This window comes from Vigna radiata, chromosome 1, assembly GCF_000741045.1.
Source record: "Vigna radiata var. radiata cultivar VC1973A chromosome 1, Vradiata_ver6, whole genome shotgun sequence".
Classification (NCBI taxonomy): domain Eukaryota; kingdom Viridiplantae; phylum Streptophyta; class Magnoliopsida; order Fabales; family Fabaceae; genus Vigna; species Vigna radiata.
The window spans coordinates 4,760,913-4,780,259 of record NC_028351.1 but is presented as its reverse complement, the minus strand read 5'-3'; the positions used below and the strand labels follow the sequence as shown (position 1 = coordinate 4,780,259).

The 19,347-nt window shown below is 34.3% G+C and overlaps 4 protein-coding genes across 8 annotated transcripts; 1 reads left to right on the top strand and 3 right to left on the bottom strand.

Moving 5' to 3' along the window:
* Window positions 1-2,199: 2,199 nt before the first annotated feature.
* Window positions 2,200-5,640, bottom strand: LOC106771127 (auxin efflux carrier component 1a). The gene is made up of 6 exons (XM_014657039.2): window positions 4,251-5,640; window positions 3,920-4,157; window positions 3,741-3,826; window positions 3,149-3,306; window positions 2,665-2,741; window positions 2,200-2,494 (listed from the first exon to the last, which is right to left on the bottom strand). The coding sequence occupies exons 1-6, from the start codon at window positions 5,401-5,403 to the stop codon at window positions 2,428-2,430; spliced, it is 1,779 nt and encodes a 592-aa protein (XP_014512525.1). The 5' UTR covers window positions 5,404-5,640; the 3' UTR covers window positions 2,200-2,427.
* Window positions 5,641-6,767: 1,127 nt separating this feature from the next.
* On the bottom strand, window positions 6,768-7,704 carry LOC106758102 (protein C2-DOMAIN ABA-RELATED 4). Its single transcript, XM_014641301.2, has 3 exons — window positions 7,543-7,704; window positions 7,375-7,470; window positions 6,768-7,291 (listed from the first exon to the last, which is right to left on the bottom strand). The coding sequence occupies exons 1-3, from the start codon at window positions 7,651-7,653 to the stop codon at window positions 7,001-7,003; spliced, it is 498 nt and encodes a 165-aa protein (XP_014496787.1). The 5' UTR covers window positions 7,654-7,704; the 3' UTR covers window positions 6,768-7,000.
* Window positions 7,705-8,123: 419 nt separating this feature from the next.
* Window positions 8,124-10,019, top strand: LOC106757252. Its single transcript, XM_022787048.1, has 5 exons — window positions 8,124-8,550; window positions 8,645-8,746; window positions 8,828-8,893; window positions 9,350-9,431; window positions 9,547-10,019. Exons 1-5 carry the CDS (start codon window positions 8,158-8,160, stop codon window positions 10,017-10,019), a joined length of 1,116 nt encoding a protein of 371 aa, XP_022642769.1. The 5' UTR covers window positions 8,124-8,157.
* Window positions 9,254-17,480, bottom strand: LOC106773183 (translocon at the outer membrane of chloroplasts 64). Of its 5 annotated transcripts, none has more exons than XM_022782257.1 (14): window positions 17,118-17,479; window positions 16,868-17,020; window positions 16,578-16,702; window positions 16,090-16,215; window positions 15,531-15,713; window positions 15,236-15,380; window positions 14,771-14,939; window positions 14,366-14,500; window positions 13,850-14,050; window positions 12,981-13,108; window positions 12,858-12,909; window positions 12,637-12,706; window positions 11,944-12,026; window positions 9,254-9,593 (listed from the first exon to the last, which is right to left on the bottom strand). In XM_022782257.1, the coding sequence occupies exons 1-13, from the start codon at window positions 17,318-17,320 to the stop codon at window positions 11,944-11,946; spliced, it is 1,773 nt and encodes a 590-aa protein (XP_022637978.1). In that variant the 5' UTR covers window positions 17,321-17,479; the 3' UTR covers window positions 9,254-9,593. The 5 variants fall into 5 exon arrangements, with proteins under 5 accessions (XP_022637978.1, XP_022637977.1, XP_022637973.1 ...); XM_022782256.1 differs by lacking the exon at window positions 9,254-9,593 and adding an exon at window positions 9,598-9,912; XM_022782252.1 differs by lacking the exon at window positions 9,254-9,593 and adding an exon at window positions 11,522-11,747.
* Between the last annotated feature and the right edge of the window lie 1,867 nt (window positions 17,481-19,347).

The following is a 19,347-nucleotide window of genomic DNA, read 5'->3' as shown; positions in this document are numbered from 1 at the left end:
AAATTGAGTGCGGGTGAATCTATTGGATAAAAATGTTTGGTAGACGTAAAATGAATCTATGGGATCTAATTCTACCAATCACCTGTAGCCACGTGGTGCTTCCATATCCCATCAAAGTTTCATGTGAGATCCTACGTCACGCAATGCACGCTTCCCCCAAATATAGTTTCATCCTCTTTGTGCCTCCAGTCACGTGCGTTCTCACTCTTCCGTACGAAACTTTATATTTTTAAAATTAAAGTATAATTTTAATTGAATTAGACAATTGTACGTTAAAATATTTAAGTTAAAATATAATCTAATACATTAAAGTCAGTTAATTTATCGAATTTAGTTAATAAAATGTTAAATACAGTGAAAATAGTACATCATACACAGTATTTGCTCTGTTTCTGTTCAGTTAACTTGAATGACTGAGCTTGTGGCAATTTACAAACCTATATTTTAATGTATTTTTTATAAACTAATTCATAATTAAGAGATAATATAAAGAGTAAAACACGAAACATGAAATAAAAATATTAATAGCAATAGTAATAGAAAATAAAAGTAAAACATTGTAAATAATGTATTCTGTGTATAACTCTTACGGTATTAACTTTCTCTAATTAATTGTAAGCAGTCATTGAAATTAGAGACGTTACTTGCATGGAATGAGAATATCATAGACTACAGGCAGTGACTAATAATATAAGAAATAAAATCATATTTCGATCTTTTACCATTCTTTTATGGTTAAAAATTAGGGACAAATATTTTATTTTCTTATGAATTCAATTTAAAAGATAAGATATCTCCTTTAGAAATGAATATATATATATATATATATATATATATATATATATATATATATATATATATATATATATATATATATATATTAAAATAAATTTTAACTGGAGAGATGGATATAGTTTAATATAATTATCAATGGAAAAATTAATTTATCAAAGGAATAAATTTTTATAAACTGAATTGCTATGATATCTGTTTAATAAAAAAATGCTTATATTTTCTTTTGGGATGTTAATATTAATTAAATTTTTACGTGAGAAAATAACTCTCATTTATTCTAACAAAATATCCTTTTAATTAGTGAATTTATTTTTTTTCTTTCTTACCTTGATTATATCACTTTTATTTATGAATAAGTATTATACCATATGCTCGTTTAATCAATTATGAATTAAACATTCTTTTTCAAAACAAACATAATCATATAACATTCTCTAAACCGTGTGATCATAACTAATTGGTTAAATGATCAACTTATTGAAAGTTTAATCCTAACACTGAACAATTAAAAAAAACATGATTATTATCAATTTAACTCTATCTAACAATAATTTAAAACTCATTTTAAAATCTACAAATGTAGATTTGAAATAAATAAATAAATAATTACATTTAATACACATAAAATGATAAATTAAGATAATATCACTTTATCTTCCTAAGAAATTTATGAATTCGATGAACAAATTCTTTTTGAGACAAGGTATGGATGCATATATTCCCCAGGAGATCCATAGCTTTAATGTTACTTCGACTAACACAAAACTAAAAATGTATAATTAAGAAAAAATTTAAAGAATATAATTAAGCTTATGTTTATTTGATTTCATTTATAGTAAAATTCACCAACATAATTTTTCTTCATGAAATTATGTTATCTTAACCCAAAAAATACCCTTTTTTTTAAGGTATCCGATTTTGATAATTTCAATAAAAAAATTGGACTTTGGATTGTGAAAGTTGTCCCCTAATATTCCAAAGGAGTCGACGTCAAATCAAACACCTACCTACGATGGGGTCCCTTTCTTCACTACCTTCGTATATTTCTAAACACTTCAAACATAGTCAAACTCATTTATTACATTTATGGATTTCAAACCTTTTATTTATTTCCCTCTTCCTTCTATGTTCAATCCATCTTCGGCAAAACAGACCACGTCATCACCTAAATATTCAATGACAAAACATGCTGCTAGATACAAACATAACACATGTAACATGTTCCTTCACATCTCATTACAAAATCTTAAATTCATCACTAGTTAGCTCAAACAACCAATTCGCCTCTACTTTTAACAATATTATATATTTCCATCTTTCAAAACATAAAATTTAATTTTATAGAATATTTTTTATTTAAAATTTTAATAAAAAAAACGCGAAGAATAACAAGAAATAAAGGAGAAATTTTAATTTGAAATTTAAAGACATGGTCATTTTATAAATTAGGTTTTCCTGAAAAAAAATTATCTACAAACATGATTTTACATTTTCACTAAAAGCAAGGACAATTCATGAAAAACGAAAACTCATTCGAGGATCAATGCCTCCTATTCTATCATGTGTTCTCCTTCTCTAAGAACTCTGCATGGGCGTCACACGTAATCTTCATATTCTCATCTTCTCATTCGCTCATAACCCCAGCAAGATGTAGTACACCAGTGTAATGGGCAATGCAATCAACATCCCAAAAATAACTCTGCATTTTCAATACCATTTTGTAATTATTTAACACTGATGACTTTAGTCGAAGTTAGATTTTTTTTTTTGCTAGAAAACAGAAAAAGTAAATTCAATTTCATATTTTTTCTTAGTTCCTTATCAGGAAAGCAGTAAATAACTATAATGATAATTGTATTTTCTGCTTACCCTGTGCTGAGAATATCAGGGTGCACATTGTATTCCTTTGCAAAGACAAATGGGACAATTCCCTGAGGAAGAGCTGCCTGTATATTTATTTCAAAAGCCAAAATCAAAAAACCAGTCAAATGTTTGTTGTACAAGCACAACCTCAAGGAAGATGTTTTCATGATTAAACCTTTTTTTTAAGGTGTGTGGGTTTCTGTTGTGTTCTCTTTTCGGACTCAGTCTTTGCATGCCAATTAAAGTTACCATTTTGCAGAGAATTTGAACCTTTTTCCGAGGGAACCAACCACGGTGCAGATCGACATTACAGCAGAAAATTTAACCAATATAATATCTTATCTTGGCAGAGCTACATATATGCTCATACATATTTTAATGCAATGGAATTTCTTGAGGTTGTGTGTGTGAATATTGTATTGGTTTTGTTGGAAAGGAGCAGAAAGAAAAAGAGAGAGAGAGAGAGAGAGAGAGAGAGAGGAATGGATACCTGAACGATGGCAACGTGTAAGAGAACACCTTTGAGTCCAACGACCATGGAAGCAGCTGCCATGACAGCTGGACCTGTAAGGAATCTCACGGCCATGGAAAAAGCTGCTGTGGAATTTCCACATGCTATGATCCTCGGTTGCAAAGCCATGAACAGACCTGTTGTCGTGCATATCAATCCATCACAATTATTCAGTAGTATGTTTTTCAAACTCACCATTTCATCATCGTCATCATCAACCCCACCAACACAAGATAGAAAAAGGAACAACGAACCCTCCTAATAATAATATAATAATACCAGAACAACACGATACTGTTTGTTTCCTCACTTTGTTCTTTCTGCTAGACTAGATTCATACAACTACACTTCCTCACACTTGCCCACTTCTTTATCAAAACAAAACATTTAATATTTTTCAACCAAAGCTAACAAAGAATCGGAAAAGATTTCCTGCCCCCTCTTTTTCTTTTCCAAGAAAACAATGGTCAGAACATGTTAATGCATTCCTACTTCTTTACACTAATTAATTATAGTTTACCAAATAAAGTTATTTTCCCATATACGAAAGACGACCACTGTCTATACTTACCAAGACTAAACATGGCCATCCCAAGCCCTGCATCTGACAATATGGAAATGGACTTGGCAATTATCATGGGCATTTCAACGTTCCACCTAGCAACATACCATACCACCAAACAAAAACAACAATCATAATCAATTAAAAGAATCATGAGAACGAAAATGTTGAGCAAGGAAAAGACTTACCTGAATGAAATAAGTGACCAAGTTAGGCCGATGAGGCTGGAGTAGGTGTTGGGGTTTCGGATGAGTTTCCTCCACACCATGATCAAAATAAGCCGTGTCATTACACTCGTTGGAGGCATAGCTTTTTGATTTCCGTTCCCAACTTTCTCACCTTCATGCTCATTTTCAGCCCCTCTGTTTCCAAAACTAAAACTGTCTTTCTCGAGGTACTCTTCTTGACCGTCTCTGTTACCCTCCACTGTCGATCACAACGACAATGATAATAAACAACAAAGCTAAGATTAAGATAGAAATGTATTCGAATGTATACACACATATATGAAAACAAAACCTTTTTTGGGAGACACGGTGAGCTTCACTTCTTTATGGTCGTTTTCATGTCCAGCAAACACATCGGAAACAGGGGAAGCACTTGAACTCCAAACGAACATATGAAGTTCCTTGTTTGAATCCTCTGGTTTGGGGTGGGCATGGGGGTGTCCATTGGGCTTCTTGGGACCATTTTTATACGTGGCGGGGGAGAAGATGCCGGGGTTAGGAGCAGGGTAATGATGTCTGGGTTTGTCGTTGTTGTTAGTATTAGCAGCGGTGGAAGCATCTTCGTCGTAATTGGAAGGTCTGGGAGTGGGTCCTCTGGAAGCAGAGAAGCCATAAACGTCATTGGTAGCGAAGTTGGAGTTACGAGGAGGGGCCATCATGGAGTAAAAGTCGGAGTGGTTGAAGCTGGAGGCTCTGGGAGTGGGGTTGGTGGAGGATTGGAGAGAGTAAATCTCTGCATTGGTGAGGTTGGAAGGGCGAGGAGTGGTGGAAGAGAAGCCCTGGGACCTTCTAGAAAAGATGTCGGATCTGGAGGCGTTGGATTTTCTGACGGTGACGTGGAGCTTTCCGTCCTCTTTGATTTGGGTTTGGGTTTCCAAGGGCTGTCGTCCATCAAGCGACATGACGTCGGAGTCCACGTGGATGGAGACAATGGTGGCGCCAGTGTCTGGAAACTGCTCAGAGATCAACATTCTGGCGCCTCTGTACTCGAACATAAACAACATCAAGGTGTACCAGATGATACACTGGAGTACCACTATCTGGACCATCAAACTCCCCGAGAACTCCCCGTACATTCCCTTCAGCAACGGAATGCCCATCACCAGCGTGTTCGGGAGGGTGGAGATGGAGAACAGCGTTATGGTCCACTCCAAACTCCCCCTCTTGCTGACGTTGCTCCAGATCGTCAGCACCACCAAGACGATCATCTTCTGCAGCGTGTCCGCCGCGATGAACCGGAAGTTCATCTCGTAGGGGTTGTTCGACGCGATGAAGTGGAAGGAGAGTAGTGGGACTGCAAACAGAGCCACGAACCGGTTTATGCCGGAGCATTGGTCCGGGGAGAAGATTTTCCACCATTTCACCGAACCATAAGCAAGTATCATGGCCACATAGAGTGGCAGCATTGCGGTCATGACGTGGTAGAAGTCGGCCAAAGTTATCATCGTGTTCTTCCTTCGGATGGTTGAGTTAAGTGAGTTTGGAGAAAGAAAAAGAGAGGTTTATGAGAGAAGGTGGAAGAGAAGGACAGAGTTGGTGGATAGAGAGAGAGAGAGAGAAAGACGATGATGAAGTTGATGAAGGAGAGGCAGAGCACGTGTGTCTGGTTTTTGAGGTGGTGTTGAAGTGGGGTAATAATGAAAATACAACAAAAATATTTTCATCTTCGAGAGGTACGTGCGTGCAACGAGCTTCCACTTGCAGTTCAGTCCCCAACACAGAGAGAGAGGGGGTTGGGGATATTATTAATTATTTTTTTGTTTTTATTTTCTGCCCAAACATTAAAAATACGTATTCACGTTGGTATTCAAAAAAAAAAATCAACATATTTTAAAATATTAAAATCAGTGTTCTTCTTTAGTATATTTTAAAAATCACATAGAAAAATAATTTGAGCTCTGGTCCCTTCTTTAGCCCTTTCTTTTCTGTGAGATTTCATTCTTCATGTTATCAAATATACAAGAGATTATGCATAATAAGTATTTCAAATTTTGAAATTGTGATTAATTAAGAAAAAAAAAAGGAAATAGTAGTATATATGTATCTGGTATAAGTGATAAGTGAAGAGTGCATGGAAGTTAATGATGGAAGACATTGAAGAGAGCAGAAGATGAAAGTAAAGGAGTGGGAAGAGTAGCTAGATATTGAATTCTCCAATTTCTAAACGCCATGCTTAGTTGCACGCACTACCACGGGTTTTTATGTTTCCTAAGACCATAAAACCAGTGCATGCATTTCGATTTCAACTCCTTTGTCTTATTTACCTCTTACCTACTCCATTCCTTCAACCAATGTCTAAATATTTGTGTGGATTCACATCCATTTTCAAACACATTCCTTCAGTCAATTTCGTACACATCACACTTCCCCTTTCATCTTCAATCTAACAAAATTCAGAATACTTAAATACTATTGTATAGTTTCTGTTTTCATTTGTAATGTTGTTTTCATTTATTTAGATTCATATTTTGATGACAGAGCATTGTAAAAAGGTTTCTTTTTTTAAGTTTGTTTTAGATTTTATAAAATTAATATATATTTTAACAAATAATATAATCAGTAAAATAAAAAAAAAAAGTTTACTTTAAATCTCAAAATCCATTGAAGTGTTTTTGAATTGGATCATGACATTTTTCTTTTATCTTTAGCGAATGATAGTCTAAATTATCGTATGAAGATCACTGATCGATATAACCTACGTCGAACAATACTACGAAGGTATTAATTAACATATATTATAAAATTAACCTTCACCATTCAAACATATTTATTACCTTTGTAAACCGTGATTAAACGAGAATTAAAAACCTGTAAAATATGTACAAGAAATAGCATAAATAAGTAATGTTATGAGTGGAAAACACCATACATTGGCTGGCCTGTAGGCAGACTCAAGAAAAAAACAAGATTGAGGTGAGTCTCCGTGAAGCCTACAATATTACACTAGAAATGGGAGAGAAAAAAAGTAAAAATGAAATTATATAAGTAGGGATTTGAAGAAATTTTTGACGTAGGAAGCAGGCATGGAATGTTAAAGAAAATTCACAATCCCTTGGCCCCAGGAAGATTAATCCATTCCAATTGAAGTTCCAGCTCACCGCTTTCCACGTGTCTTAGTCTTAGAACAACATCTTGCAGCACTTTACCATTCTCAAAAACCACGCAACTTTCCTCCGCCAGGCAGTTTGTTCTACAAGGATGTATTCTCGTGATTATAGTTCCATTCGGAAGATCTTCCACCTGCATCTTCACGGCTTCTAAATATGGTGAGATATCCAATTCCGCATCTCCCATTTTGTCATCCATGGAGAAAGTGTCATGATCATACACAGTCTGAAATTATTAATCAGTATTCAAATGCATCAACCAAAACCAAAACAATAACATTATTTTTTTCTTCTGTTATGTAGTTTTACCAGTATCACTGGAACAGAAGGATCTGTCACAGAAAGCGTAAGATCTTCGTTCCACTCAGGGTTAATGTCCTTTTTAATCACACGAGTCTTGAGCCTCTGCAGAAACAGGTGACGATTGAGTTCGGATAATTAAGAAAATGCTTGGTGGATTATATTAAAAGAAGAGACCTGTTTATCCATCTTAACGACGACGTATGGATCGCTGGTGCTGACGTCGCGAATGGCGAGGTTGACGCCACGCTTGACGTGAATTCTTAGAAGGCCGAGTAATTCATCCATGTTTGAGACTGGTGTACCTCCAATCACTGTCTCCCTCCTCCTGGCGATAATATTGTGTAATTTATTGGTGTAATTGGTATTATTAAGGAAGAGAGAGATGGAACGTTTGTGTGATTGATTGTGAGAGATACAGATTGACGCTTGTTAGGGTTGGATTGGTTTTATAGAAGAGAGGAGAGTGGTTGAAGGTAGTCTCCCTGCACCTTCAACGTGTACGATGTTCCCCGCTACTCTCCTCCGATTTTCTGGTTCTCTTTTCACAACCCTTGCTTTCATTTATTTTATGGAACTGGAATTTCTTTCTAAATATGATACAAAGTGATTTCAAATTTACGATTTTCAACATTGTTCAGGTGTGCCAAAAAATAATTATGGAGGTTGCATCAAGAGAAAGCCCAAAGTGGATGATGAGTCGAGTATATAACTTTCCATTTGGGCCCGGCTCATGATGGATTCAACCAAACAGAATAAAAGGAAGTGGCGGGAGATTTCTTTTCCCGCGCGATGGAAATGGAACCCTGGGAAGCCCTTGGCGTCGATGAGTCCGATCTCTCCGCCTTCCTCCGCCCTTGCAACGCCCAATCCAGCTCCTCTTCCCTCATTCCTGGCCCTGCCGGTGCCGTTCAAGCTGTTATGAGCAACCGCTGTCGCGACGACCCACTTCCCACTCAGGAATTCATAAGGCGCGTCGGCCTCGAAAGCCACCGCGATTTCAGCACCAATCCCTGGCTCTGCGCCATCCAATTTGTTCGCTCGCGGGGTATGGTGGGCGCTGATGCCGTCGCACACGGCACGCCGTTGAACTCAATCAAGAACACTGAAAGAGTGCCTCTGGTCGTAGCTGTTATCAAATCCTGCACTCCCAACGGTCTCGGTGACATGAAGATTACGCTCAAGGTACTCGCTCTACTTTTACTCTCTGTATTATAGATGTATGTAACTGCTTTCATTTGCGTTTCACGAGAAGATTCATATGGATTTCCCATTTCAGGATCCTACAACCACTGTTAGTGCCAGTGTCCATCGCAAAGTCTTGATGCAGCCGGAATTTGGGAAGGACATCGCTGTTGGTTCTGTCGTGGTTCTGCACGAGGTCTTTCTCCTTGCTACTGCTTTTTCTGTGTCTGTCTCGCACCTTTTCACTGCTTCCATTTAATTCTATTATACTTTACAGGTTGCTGTGTTTTGTCCTACCCGCTCTACCTGTTATCTGAATGTAACATTGCGCAACGTTCTACAGGTATGCCGCAGGGTAGTCTCTGTTTTTCATTTCAGGTTACTCCCAATTAGTTAATGAATTCAATTCCACGTCCTAGACGAGTTAGGTCACTTTATTTATAGAGTTTAGTTTTCATCCATTGTGAACATAACATTGTTTTGGCTGTTTAATTGTAAGAAACATAATATTGTGTTTTTTAAGCTAGTTGCTTTAGGAACGACAAATTTACCATATTTGTCAGTGTATGGTTAGATGACACTGGTGACTACACTATCTTCTCTTATTAAGTTTAATTTATGTGCATTGTCAACGTAGATCAATCAGATATCTCAGTAGATATGACTTTCAAGGTATTTATTGCAAAAATAGATAGACATGATACATTTCTCAATTTATGATTGGATGAAAATTGTATAGTCCTTTTAGTATACATATGCTTATGTTCAGGAATACATAGCTTGTTAATATGTTACACAGGTCTTCTCCAAGGACTGTGGACCTCCATCAGAACAATTAATACATCCTGTACGCCCAGTGATACGCGCTACACCTAGTACGGGTAGGTGCACATCTATGAATCAAGTTCTTTTATCAAGTATTCCTGAACACATTTTTTGTGCGTAATTGATATTGCCGAGCTGTTGGAAATTCATACATGTATCTCTTTGCATCAGAAAGGCCTGAAAGCTTGTTAGCATCTGGAAATACATCCTCTCCGCCCCTGAAAAGAAATGAAGAAATCATGTCTGGTCTCAGATTTGAGTCAAGCTCTAGACAAGTAATAGATATTGACTGGCAGAGAGCTGAAGTTTTGGCTTCAACGTCGTCTCACAGAGAAACTGTTTCAGAAAGAGAGAACTTGCGGTTAAGTCTGGATAATGCTGGACATGTTGAAGTAAACTGTGTTGGTGAGCTTGATAGTGAGATGGAAGATCAAGCCAATCCTCATGGATTGGATGAAGAAGCCGACAGTTTAGCGCAGATTGCTCAAGGCAATAGTTCTACATCGAACTCAGTTCATGCATCTCGTGCTGAAAAAACTGAGATGGAAAATCATTTGGAAAGTCAGAGGCAGATGGAAAGTCAAAGAAGTTCAGTCCCCCATTGGACTGACGAACAGCTGGATGAGCTTTTGGCGTTTGATTGAGGTAACAATTTCTGTTTGTCAAATCAAAAGTATACTAGAGGATGATGGTATATCCCTACTTCGCATATTTGCATTTTAAAGATGCACGCGTTTGGTAAATATGCGCAAGAATACGTTCGTTCATAGATGAGAATTGGCTTGTCTCTAATTCTATTTAGGAATGTTACAGGTGTTTGCATTTTGTTTTTATTTTGCACTATCAATCATGCTTTATTTTATTTTTCTTTTATATTTTTCTTTTATAGAGAATAGTTAGGTGTTCATCGTTTTGATTATTAGACTACTTCATTGCTCAACCACCTATTTTAATTATTAAGATGTTTGTATTATATAGTATAATATTTTAATGAAATGTTTACTATTTTAATTGTAAAAAAAATCATATAATTATAATTTTTTACATTCCTTTTAATTTTCAAATCGTTTAACATTTTTTTATCATACACTTACAGGTAAATGTTACTTCATTGGTTTCCAGCTATTGCTTATTATTTAATCTAAACACAGTCAGTAAGAGCATATACCACATTCATGTTAAACATTTATCAAAATACAAAAGTACAATAAAATGAATACAGATAAACTGTTATTATTACTATCTTATTTTCGAATACTTTTTTGCATATTTTCTATCTTATACTATTTTAGTTATTACATTATTTATTTTAGTTTTTAAGAATATATTTTATAAAATCATTAGAATTCGAAATTTGCAAAAAAAACTACAACATTCAATAGCAAAAAGAATGTCTAAAATATAAGTTTATATAATTAATTGGGGAATAGCTGAACACCTTTTTTTACCAAACACTCGTAGGTAAATATGCTAGTTTATTGGTTTCTAACTAGCATTTTGGTTAACAATTACTAAACACAATTAGAGCATAACCATTTTAAATAATTTTCATCTTAACATTTAATTGTTTTGTGCGCATTGACAACATAAAGCCTCTGCATTTAAGCAATTCAAATCCCTTTGAAATTGGAAAAGTTGATATTTCTTACTAGAAAAACACAATCAACTATGAAGAAAAAGAAGGGAAGAAACATTTTCAGAAGCTCTCTAGTAGCTTTCCTTTTCTCTTTACAGACAGCTTTTCCATCCCCTTTAAATATACATTTAAATTACCTTCTCAATTTAGAGAGGCAAAATGGATTTTCTAGAGCCATTTCTCCACTGCTCCAAGAGGGAACAAAAATCTATCAATTTTCATTGATACCAAAACTTAACGAATGTACCATTTACCATCAATAGAAACGTGAAAATATGCATAGCTGGACAAAATATTGAAGAACAAGAAAATCAACCATAATAACATCTTCAGTAATAGTATACAACTGCAGCCAATTAACACAACATAATATGTATGAAACCATCCACTACTAAAATACTTGTGAAAGGAAATTTCTTCTTTTAGTCAACTGGGGGCTCAAGTCATAAGCACTTTCGGAGGTAAATAACAGCTTAGCACTACCGAATGAAAGAGTTCAACTGCGCAAAATAATAAAGGACCAGCGATGTACGATCCATTTTTAAGAAAAAAAGTACAGCTGCAGCGATAATAAGCACTAACAAATAGGCAAAAATTATAAAACTGTGAAAGTACAATGGAGAGAGTTATAGTCCTACGAACCGCCTCACTTGACTGATTACAATCCGAATATATTTACCTCCAGCAAAATTGGGACTCATTCTGGCAATAAATACGTAACTTTTTGTCAAAGAACCTGAAAAAGGGATGGTACGATACATGCTTTCCATGTCTAAGAATTGATATGCTTCAAAGCACAAAAGAATCATTATCATTTTTGCAGAAATCACATGCGGATTACTCTTCTATTATTGTAACTAGAAACTCATTAATCGTCACCAGCACCACCAACAATGAATTGAAGCCCCTTATCCCATGCCAAAATTATGTACCTACTGGAATAGCTTCCTCAACCTATCAGCCGCTGCAGCTGCCCTTTTGTTCGTCGGCTCAAGTACAAGAGCATGCTTAAAATCTGCAAAGCAGAAACCATTGTTAGCAAAAACGCATGAAAATTTTCCCTATCTTACCCAAAATGAGAACAATCCCAATAAAACAAGATGAACCCTGTCAATATGTTCAAATTTGAAAGTGAAACTCCAAATTTCATCACAAATTATTTCAAACTACATAAAATGTTGGTGAAGTTCCAATCTTCAAACTACAATATTTGATTTTCCATTTAAAATTAAAAAAAATACTAAAAACAAAATGATAGCGTACCTAATCAGAAATCAAGGAAATATGGGCTCTGAGACAAATTTAATTCCTAATACATGCAGTGTGCCACTTCAAATAAAAGTTTCCAAAAACTACTCTAATCAAATAAGAGTTTGTGTTTTCTATTCTCAAAACCAGCAAACTATAGACCCCGTGATTGATGTAATCCTTATATTTTAAAAACTTCTAGAAAAGATGAATTCATGCATGAGTTTAAAAAAATGGAAATGTGTGGGCTTGCCACACTAGTGCTTAATAGCTTCTTTTTAAAATAATACCGCATATAACGCATTGATATTCCTTCTCAATTTTTCTAATGAAATAATAAGATGCAAAAATAAAATGTCCGAAAGAAAAGATTTTACCCTCAATTGCTTCCTTGTAGTAGCCTAGCATCTCTCTAGATGTACCTCTACGAAAATAGGCCTTCACATTCTGGGTAATAGAGATAATAAACAAATAGTAGTTAGTCTTCAATCACAAAGCCTTAATTTTCAAACCCATGCGTATTTGCAATTAAGACAAGCTTTTGCAAGACTATGATGACAAATTCCATGCACAATGTTTTGTTTTTGAAGGAAGTCACCTTTTTGTCAAGACTAATTGCCTTGGTACAATCGGCCTCAGCTTGAAGATAACTGGATAAACAGAGGAAACAAATCAAGATTTTCCCAGACACTTTCAACAAATGGGCAGAAGAAAACACTACCTTCCAAGTTCTAGATACGCTTGAGCCCTGTTACTATAGTACGTTGCATTATCACTACAGAGTTTGATAGCTTCTGTGTAAAATCCAATGGCTTTCTGCCACTGCCTATCTTTATATGCTTGATTTCCCTGACATTAGTAGCAAAACAATACAGAACAGAGGGTTTAGCTGAAAATAAATGCAATACTCAGAATTAAACAGCCAAAATCACCATATTTGATTTAATACGGAATAAAAAAAAAAAAAACTTTCTCCTAAATGGACTAAAGTAAAGTTTAAATTACGTAAGTTCACCTCCATTATTAGAATAGATAGTTAAACCTAAAACAAAGGACAATATAGGGGACTGCAAACGAAGAATTTTAGCGTCCCAAAGCAAAGTTTAAATTTTAGTTTACATAATTCTGGCATATAGTATTTTCATGAAAGACAAGAGTATGTCAAACCAGATACAAGAACTCTGCTACACGTAAAAACTACGAACACCAATATTAAAATTTATAAGATGCTTGCAATGTTACTGTACCCATACATCAGATCAGATCAGACGAAAACAGAAGCTAATGCAAGTTTGCCAATTAGCTACAATTGTGATGAACATACAGCAAATGAAACTTGTAAAAATCCATCATAAATATGCTCAATATTAGATTGAAGTCTACACATCAACCACAGAAAGGAAAAAACGAACTTGATACCAAAATCCAACATATTTTCTGATAAGTTTAGATAAATAACCAAAAACAATGTGGCTCACAACATTCAGTTTTCAAAATCAGTGGTGTTCTAGAAGTAAAATAATGGCAGTTGAATTGTACGATTACAGTCAAAATCAGAGGATTGAGTTCATAATTTGCTTAATGCCATACCTTCTCTTTAGCGAACTCAGCAGACTGCTCTTTACTGACAACATTTTCAGATGGTTTGCTTTTGGAAGCAATGTCAGCCAGTTCTTGGAGAGTGGCATAAACGGTCTGTAGTGTGTCAAGTAAAAATCGATCACCACCATGCCTGGCTATCAAAGACACTGAAATAGGGTACTTGTCATAAAATCCCAATGGTATTGAGACCTGAAAGGATAAATAAAGAAAACACAAATGAAAAATGCATAACCACCATCACCACCAAAGCTTCACTCACTAGGTTCTCGTAAAAGTATAATTCTACACCAATAGAAAAGAACAGCCTACATGTAATGTTGATTTAGGAAACAATTTGCTGAAAGAAAGTACTATATATATATATACATATATATATATATATATGTATATATATATATATATATATATATATACATATATATATATATACATATATATATATATATGTATATATATATATAACCAGATCATGTTAAACATGTTTTATCAAGGAGAAAAGTTTACCTGGCAACAACCTGAGATGCTTGCAATACTCAATAGACTAAATGCTCGGCTCTGATAATCCTCTGATAAGATCTCCTTTCCACCTAATTTTGGAGGTGGATCAGCTACAGTGGGGATAACCAAAATTCCTTCATCCTTGAAAGTGTAAAAAAATATGCAACTCAGCACAACAAGGTCTTGTTTATAAGAAACTCAGGGTATAGTCCTCATACATAGAGAACATAAAACTTCATGGAAGAACATATAGAGCAACTTGACTTTAATTTTAGCAAGAAAAAAATTATCAAGACAATGCTTAAGATTGAATACTTCAGAACATGTAAGTCAAATTCAATAGAGAAGGCATAAAGAATGACACAAAATAAGGGCTTGAGGAGACTAGGGTGAATGTTGTCAAATTATTACCTTCAAAAGCAAATTTATAGCCGAACGCATCTCGCTTCTAATGGATTTGGAATTTTCAATCTCTACACCGGATACCTCAAATTTGTCATGCAATTGCACTGAAACAGAAGGACTTAGGTCAGGTTTTACTGCGATCATCCACTCATCATGCGTATTTTTGAATTCATGCCTGCACAAATATACAGAAAGTTGTCACTATATGATTGAAGACTTCAGCGGACAGTCATAATAACACAACAAATGTTAATTATTCACACCCAGAATGATGAATAATAATTGAAAACAGAAGGTATGACACGGCTACCTTGTGGTTAGCCCAAATGTTAGTAATAGCGTATGTGATACAATCCCAAAGAAAAGTTTTCCAAATGACAGAATGAAAAGCATGCCATTATTTCAAAACCAGTGTTAACAACAGTTTGCAAATTATGATAGTAACTCCATATCACAAAGAATCTGACTAACCTTTGTAGGGATTGCATAATGTTAGCAAGTAACTTCAGTGAAGAAGCTTTCACTTCACCGTTTGTTTTCTGACCAGAGCACCCCTTCAAGCTTGGAACTCCCGAACTTATGTAGTCCCCAAGATTTATGTGCTTCAATACTTGCCCTGTGACAGTTGACGATGAACAATAATTATTGGATTGCGATTTCATGAATAAAATTGTACAAACAAAGAAGCAGTAGTGACAATTGAGGTAAGAGCTTTTAATAATGATTGAAACAAGAGGGACCACATTAAAGGGAAAGAATGACGTACTTCCGAAAAGCTTCTCAGTAGCTTTGACCACCACTTGAGAACTCCTGTCAAGAGGAACATTTATATGCTGAAAACAATCATCAGCTATAATTATTTGCCTAGGACTGCGTTGAACTACAAATGTTGCTTGTAAGAGTATATGGCCAACTCTACGCAATATAGAGGGATCCTTTGCAAACCAACCTGAAAATGGCATTTCAGAGTTAAAATTTTGTAAAGTGCAGCAGATGGCATATTAATAGCCTCCACATACAAAAAATTAATTACAGGCAACTATACAAAAAAAGGCTCAGTGTAAAACAATTATAAGAGTACATCTGTTCTTCCTCTTCGTGGTGTATTTTTGCATTGCCTTAATTTGTATTTAAATTTCAAAAGATCTTGTCCACTGAGAAATATTTAAAAAACAAAAAGGCCCAACATAATAAACAAAGGCAACCAAGCAATTTATCCTTATATCACATAAAAATAATAATCATTCGAAATAAATAAATTAAACAATCACTTGAACCCATAAGCTCATAAACTAAACTACATTAAAAAATCGAATTGTCCTTACCAACAGTGTCCAGACTTGTTGAAATAGGTATGATTCCCAGATGTGAAACAGCACCATGTGAGGGTCGAAATCCTAGAATGCCACAAAATCCAGCAGGTACCCTCACCCCACCAGTAGTATCAATACCTGTTGTAAATAATGGTGCATAAGTATAAAAAACATTTTCCACTACATCGTATAAACGTGTAACCCTCAGATATCACCAGGAAGACAATTAAACAGGCAAATTCTTCAAATATTTAGTTATTGTTACGAACATAATTAAAAATACAAGAAAAGAAAGATAGTATGTATTGATTACAATATAACTGGAAGAATTCTCCTAATTAAACGTTTGGATAAACAATACCATAACCACTTGTGGGAAAAGAAAATAAAATAAAAGTTTATCCCATACGCTAGCTAAAATCAGTAAGAGTAGCAATGAATTAGCGATTTGCACGTCAAAAATGGATAATAGGCAATAAATAAGATATGAAGAAGCTCACCCAATGCAAAGTCAACGAAATTGGCAGCAACAGCCACAGCAGCACCACTAGAGGATCCACCCGGTACTCGTGCAGGGGCAGCAGGATTAGTCGGTGTTCCATAATGCCTATTTTCGCCACCGATACTGAAAATTAAAAACAAAAGGTCAAACAACTCATGAAATAGCACAACAAAACTTAAACCCCTACATGCAAAACCAGAGCACATCGCTTACACCACTCTCTCACAGGCACGGGAATAGTATGTTGAGACGTAATTTTTGGAAGGAACTAAAAGAAAAAGGACAAACCCTAGAGCAAAGTCATCGACAACGGTAGTTGCAACGCAGGTGGCGCCTCCTTCGACGAGAGCAGAAACCGCGGGAGAAGTGGAAGAAGCCGGCTCGTGAGACCTAGCCCACTCGGGATGGCCGAACGTGGAGACACGTCCTTCGATGTCAAATCTGAAAAGAAAATCGAAATCAGAGGAAGATGAAAAATGCTGTTAAATAGTAAGAAAGAAAGGAAAAGAATGAATAGCAGTGATTAGGTTAGGTTTACAAGTCGGAGAGTGCGAAAGTGAGGGCGGTGAGAGGATGAGGAGCTTTGGGAGGAGCGGGCTGAGGCGGCGGAAGGAGCTGAAGCTTCTCGAGAAAAGCGCCGAAATCCTCTCTGACAGACTTCTTGAACTTTCTGGTGATGAGAACAATTCCCGCTAAACCCAGCCCCAACAGAACCCATAGGTTGGCCGATTGAGTCGCCATCGATTGATTCGTTTGATGCGATACTCTGTTTCAACTCCACATCCGAAGCACAGCACTGCGTGTGTATGGCTTTACGAAGAAGACGCACGGAGAAGATAGGATTCTCTACTCTCGCCGCCTCGACTTCCTTCTATCTATCTCTCTTCCCTGTTAAAATAACTTCATTATATAACAACCACAACATCTTTTCCTATTGGTGTCTTCTATACTATAATAATTTAAATTAAATAACATCAACTAATTTAAAATATCTAGATCGAATAATTCACATTTTATTAATTATTTCTAGGTATATTATTTTAACTATGCATTTTATATATCACGGTAAAAAAACTAATTTTCTAATAAAGGTTGATATATGTTATCAATTAACTAATTTTTAATTAGGACATAACACTCAGCAAAAATTTTACCATTTAGATCAATTAACTAATTTTTACTTCACATCGTTATTTTCTTTTTTAATCTTTTTCTCTTTTAACAAATATAAAAATTAATTTTTTAAACAATAAAAAATGAGTTGTCAAGTAGTAATGTTGGTGGTGTAAAAAAAAAACTTTTTTTAATTATTATAACATAATTAATTTCATTTCAAAGTAATTAATTACCTATTGGGTTTTCAACTTGAGATTGATTATTCTTATAGTTTTATTATAAATAGTTTTATTTATTTTATAAGTAATTTTTAATTAAAATGAGGTAAATTTAAAAATAATCAAATCAAAAAAATATGAAATCGAAAAAATTATTTAAAGAAACAAATAAGAAAACAGTATGAAAAAAATAATGAATTCCTTTTATATATTTGTACAGGTATAGGTGAATAAGAATATGTTTTGTTTTTTAAATTTGTTGAACTTAAAATTTGCGAATGTATTAAGATTTTAGATCGAGTATTTAAATTAACTTTAAATTTCTATTAAATATTTATGCGAATATGTTTAATATTATTTTCTACAATCTAGCTAGAATAGAATCTATTTGATTTAGAACCTAGGATTGAATATTATAATGAGAAAATAAACATTCTTATAAATATCCTAAAACTCTAATTATCTGTATAGGTTAAGAGAAGAAAGACATCATTATTTTAATGTTTTCTTGCCTTATATATATGTGGTGTTAAATTTTTAAATAAAACAAAAATTTAAACGATAGTTTTTAGACAATATATGGAGAGTTGGGGTAGGGAAATGAGAGGTCATGAAATTATTAATTATCATATTTTATTATAATTTTTAAATATTTGTAAATAATATTTTTCTAAATAAAAATTTTATTCTTTCAATAAATGATCAATATTTTTAGGGTTAAATATGTTTTTAGTCCCGGTACTTTTGGACGATTTTGGTTTTAGTCTCTCTCAAATTAAGGTACAATTTAGTCCTTCAACTTTAGAAAACTCTAGTTTTAGTCTTTTTTTTATCAAATTTTTTAAACTTTATTTAAGCACGTTTCTTTATATCATTTTAATTGTTTACACTGTTTGACATATTTTTGCTTCAATGTTAACTGAGAAACACGTTTGAAACAACAAATAAAGTTAAAAAAATTTAGTAAAAAAGACTAGAACTATAGTTTTCTAAAGTTAAAGGATTAAATTGTACCTTAGTTTCAAAGAGAAACTAAAACCAAAATTACTCCAAAATATAGAGATTAAAAATATATTTAACCCATATTTTTATCAAAACAAAACAAATGAAAGGTAAAAAAGAATGAAATGAATGATCATCAAGAAAGAAGGAAGGAGAATAAAATGTAAGAGAGGTTCCTATGTCAATATGTGGACAAACACAAGACAACACCAACAAATTTTTCATGTTGTTTGATAATGGTGACTGTATAAATTTTTTAATGAAAATTTGATTCAAAATTTGGAATAGAGATGAAAACTAATTTTGCATAATAATTTAGTAATTGTTAAGTTAACTTTTATTTCCTAATGAATCTGGTTTATTATATTTAGACTGTTGTAAAAATATTATAAAAAAATGGTTAAAAAGGTATTTTTTGAAACCAATAAGAAT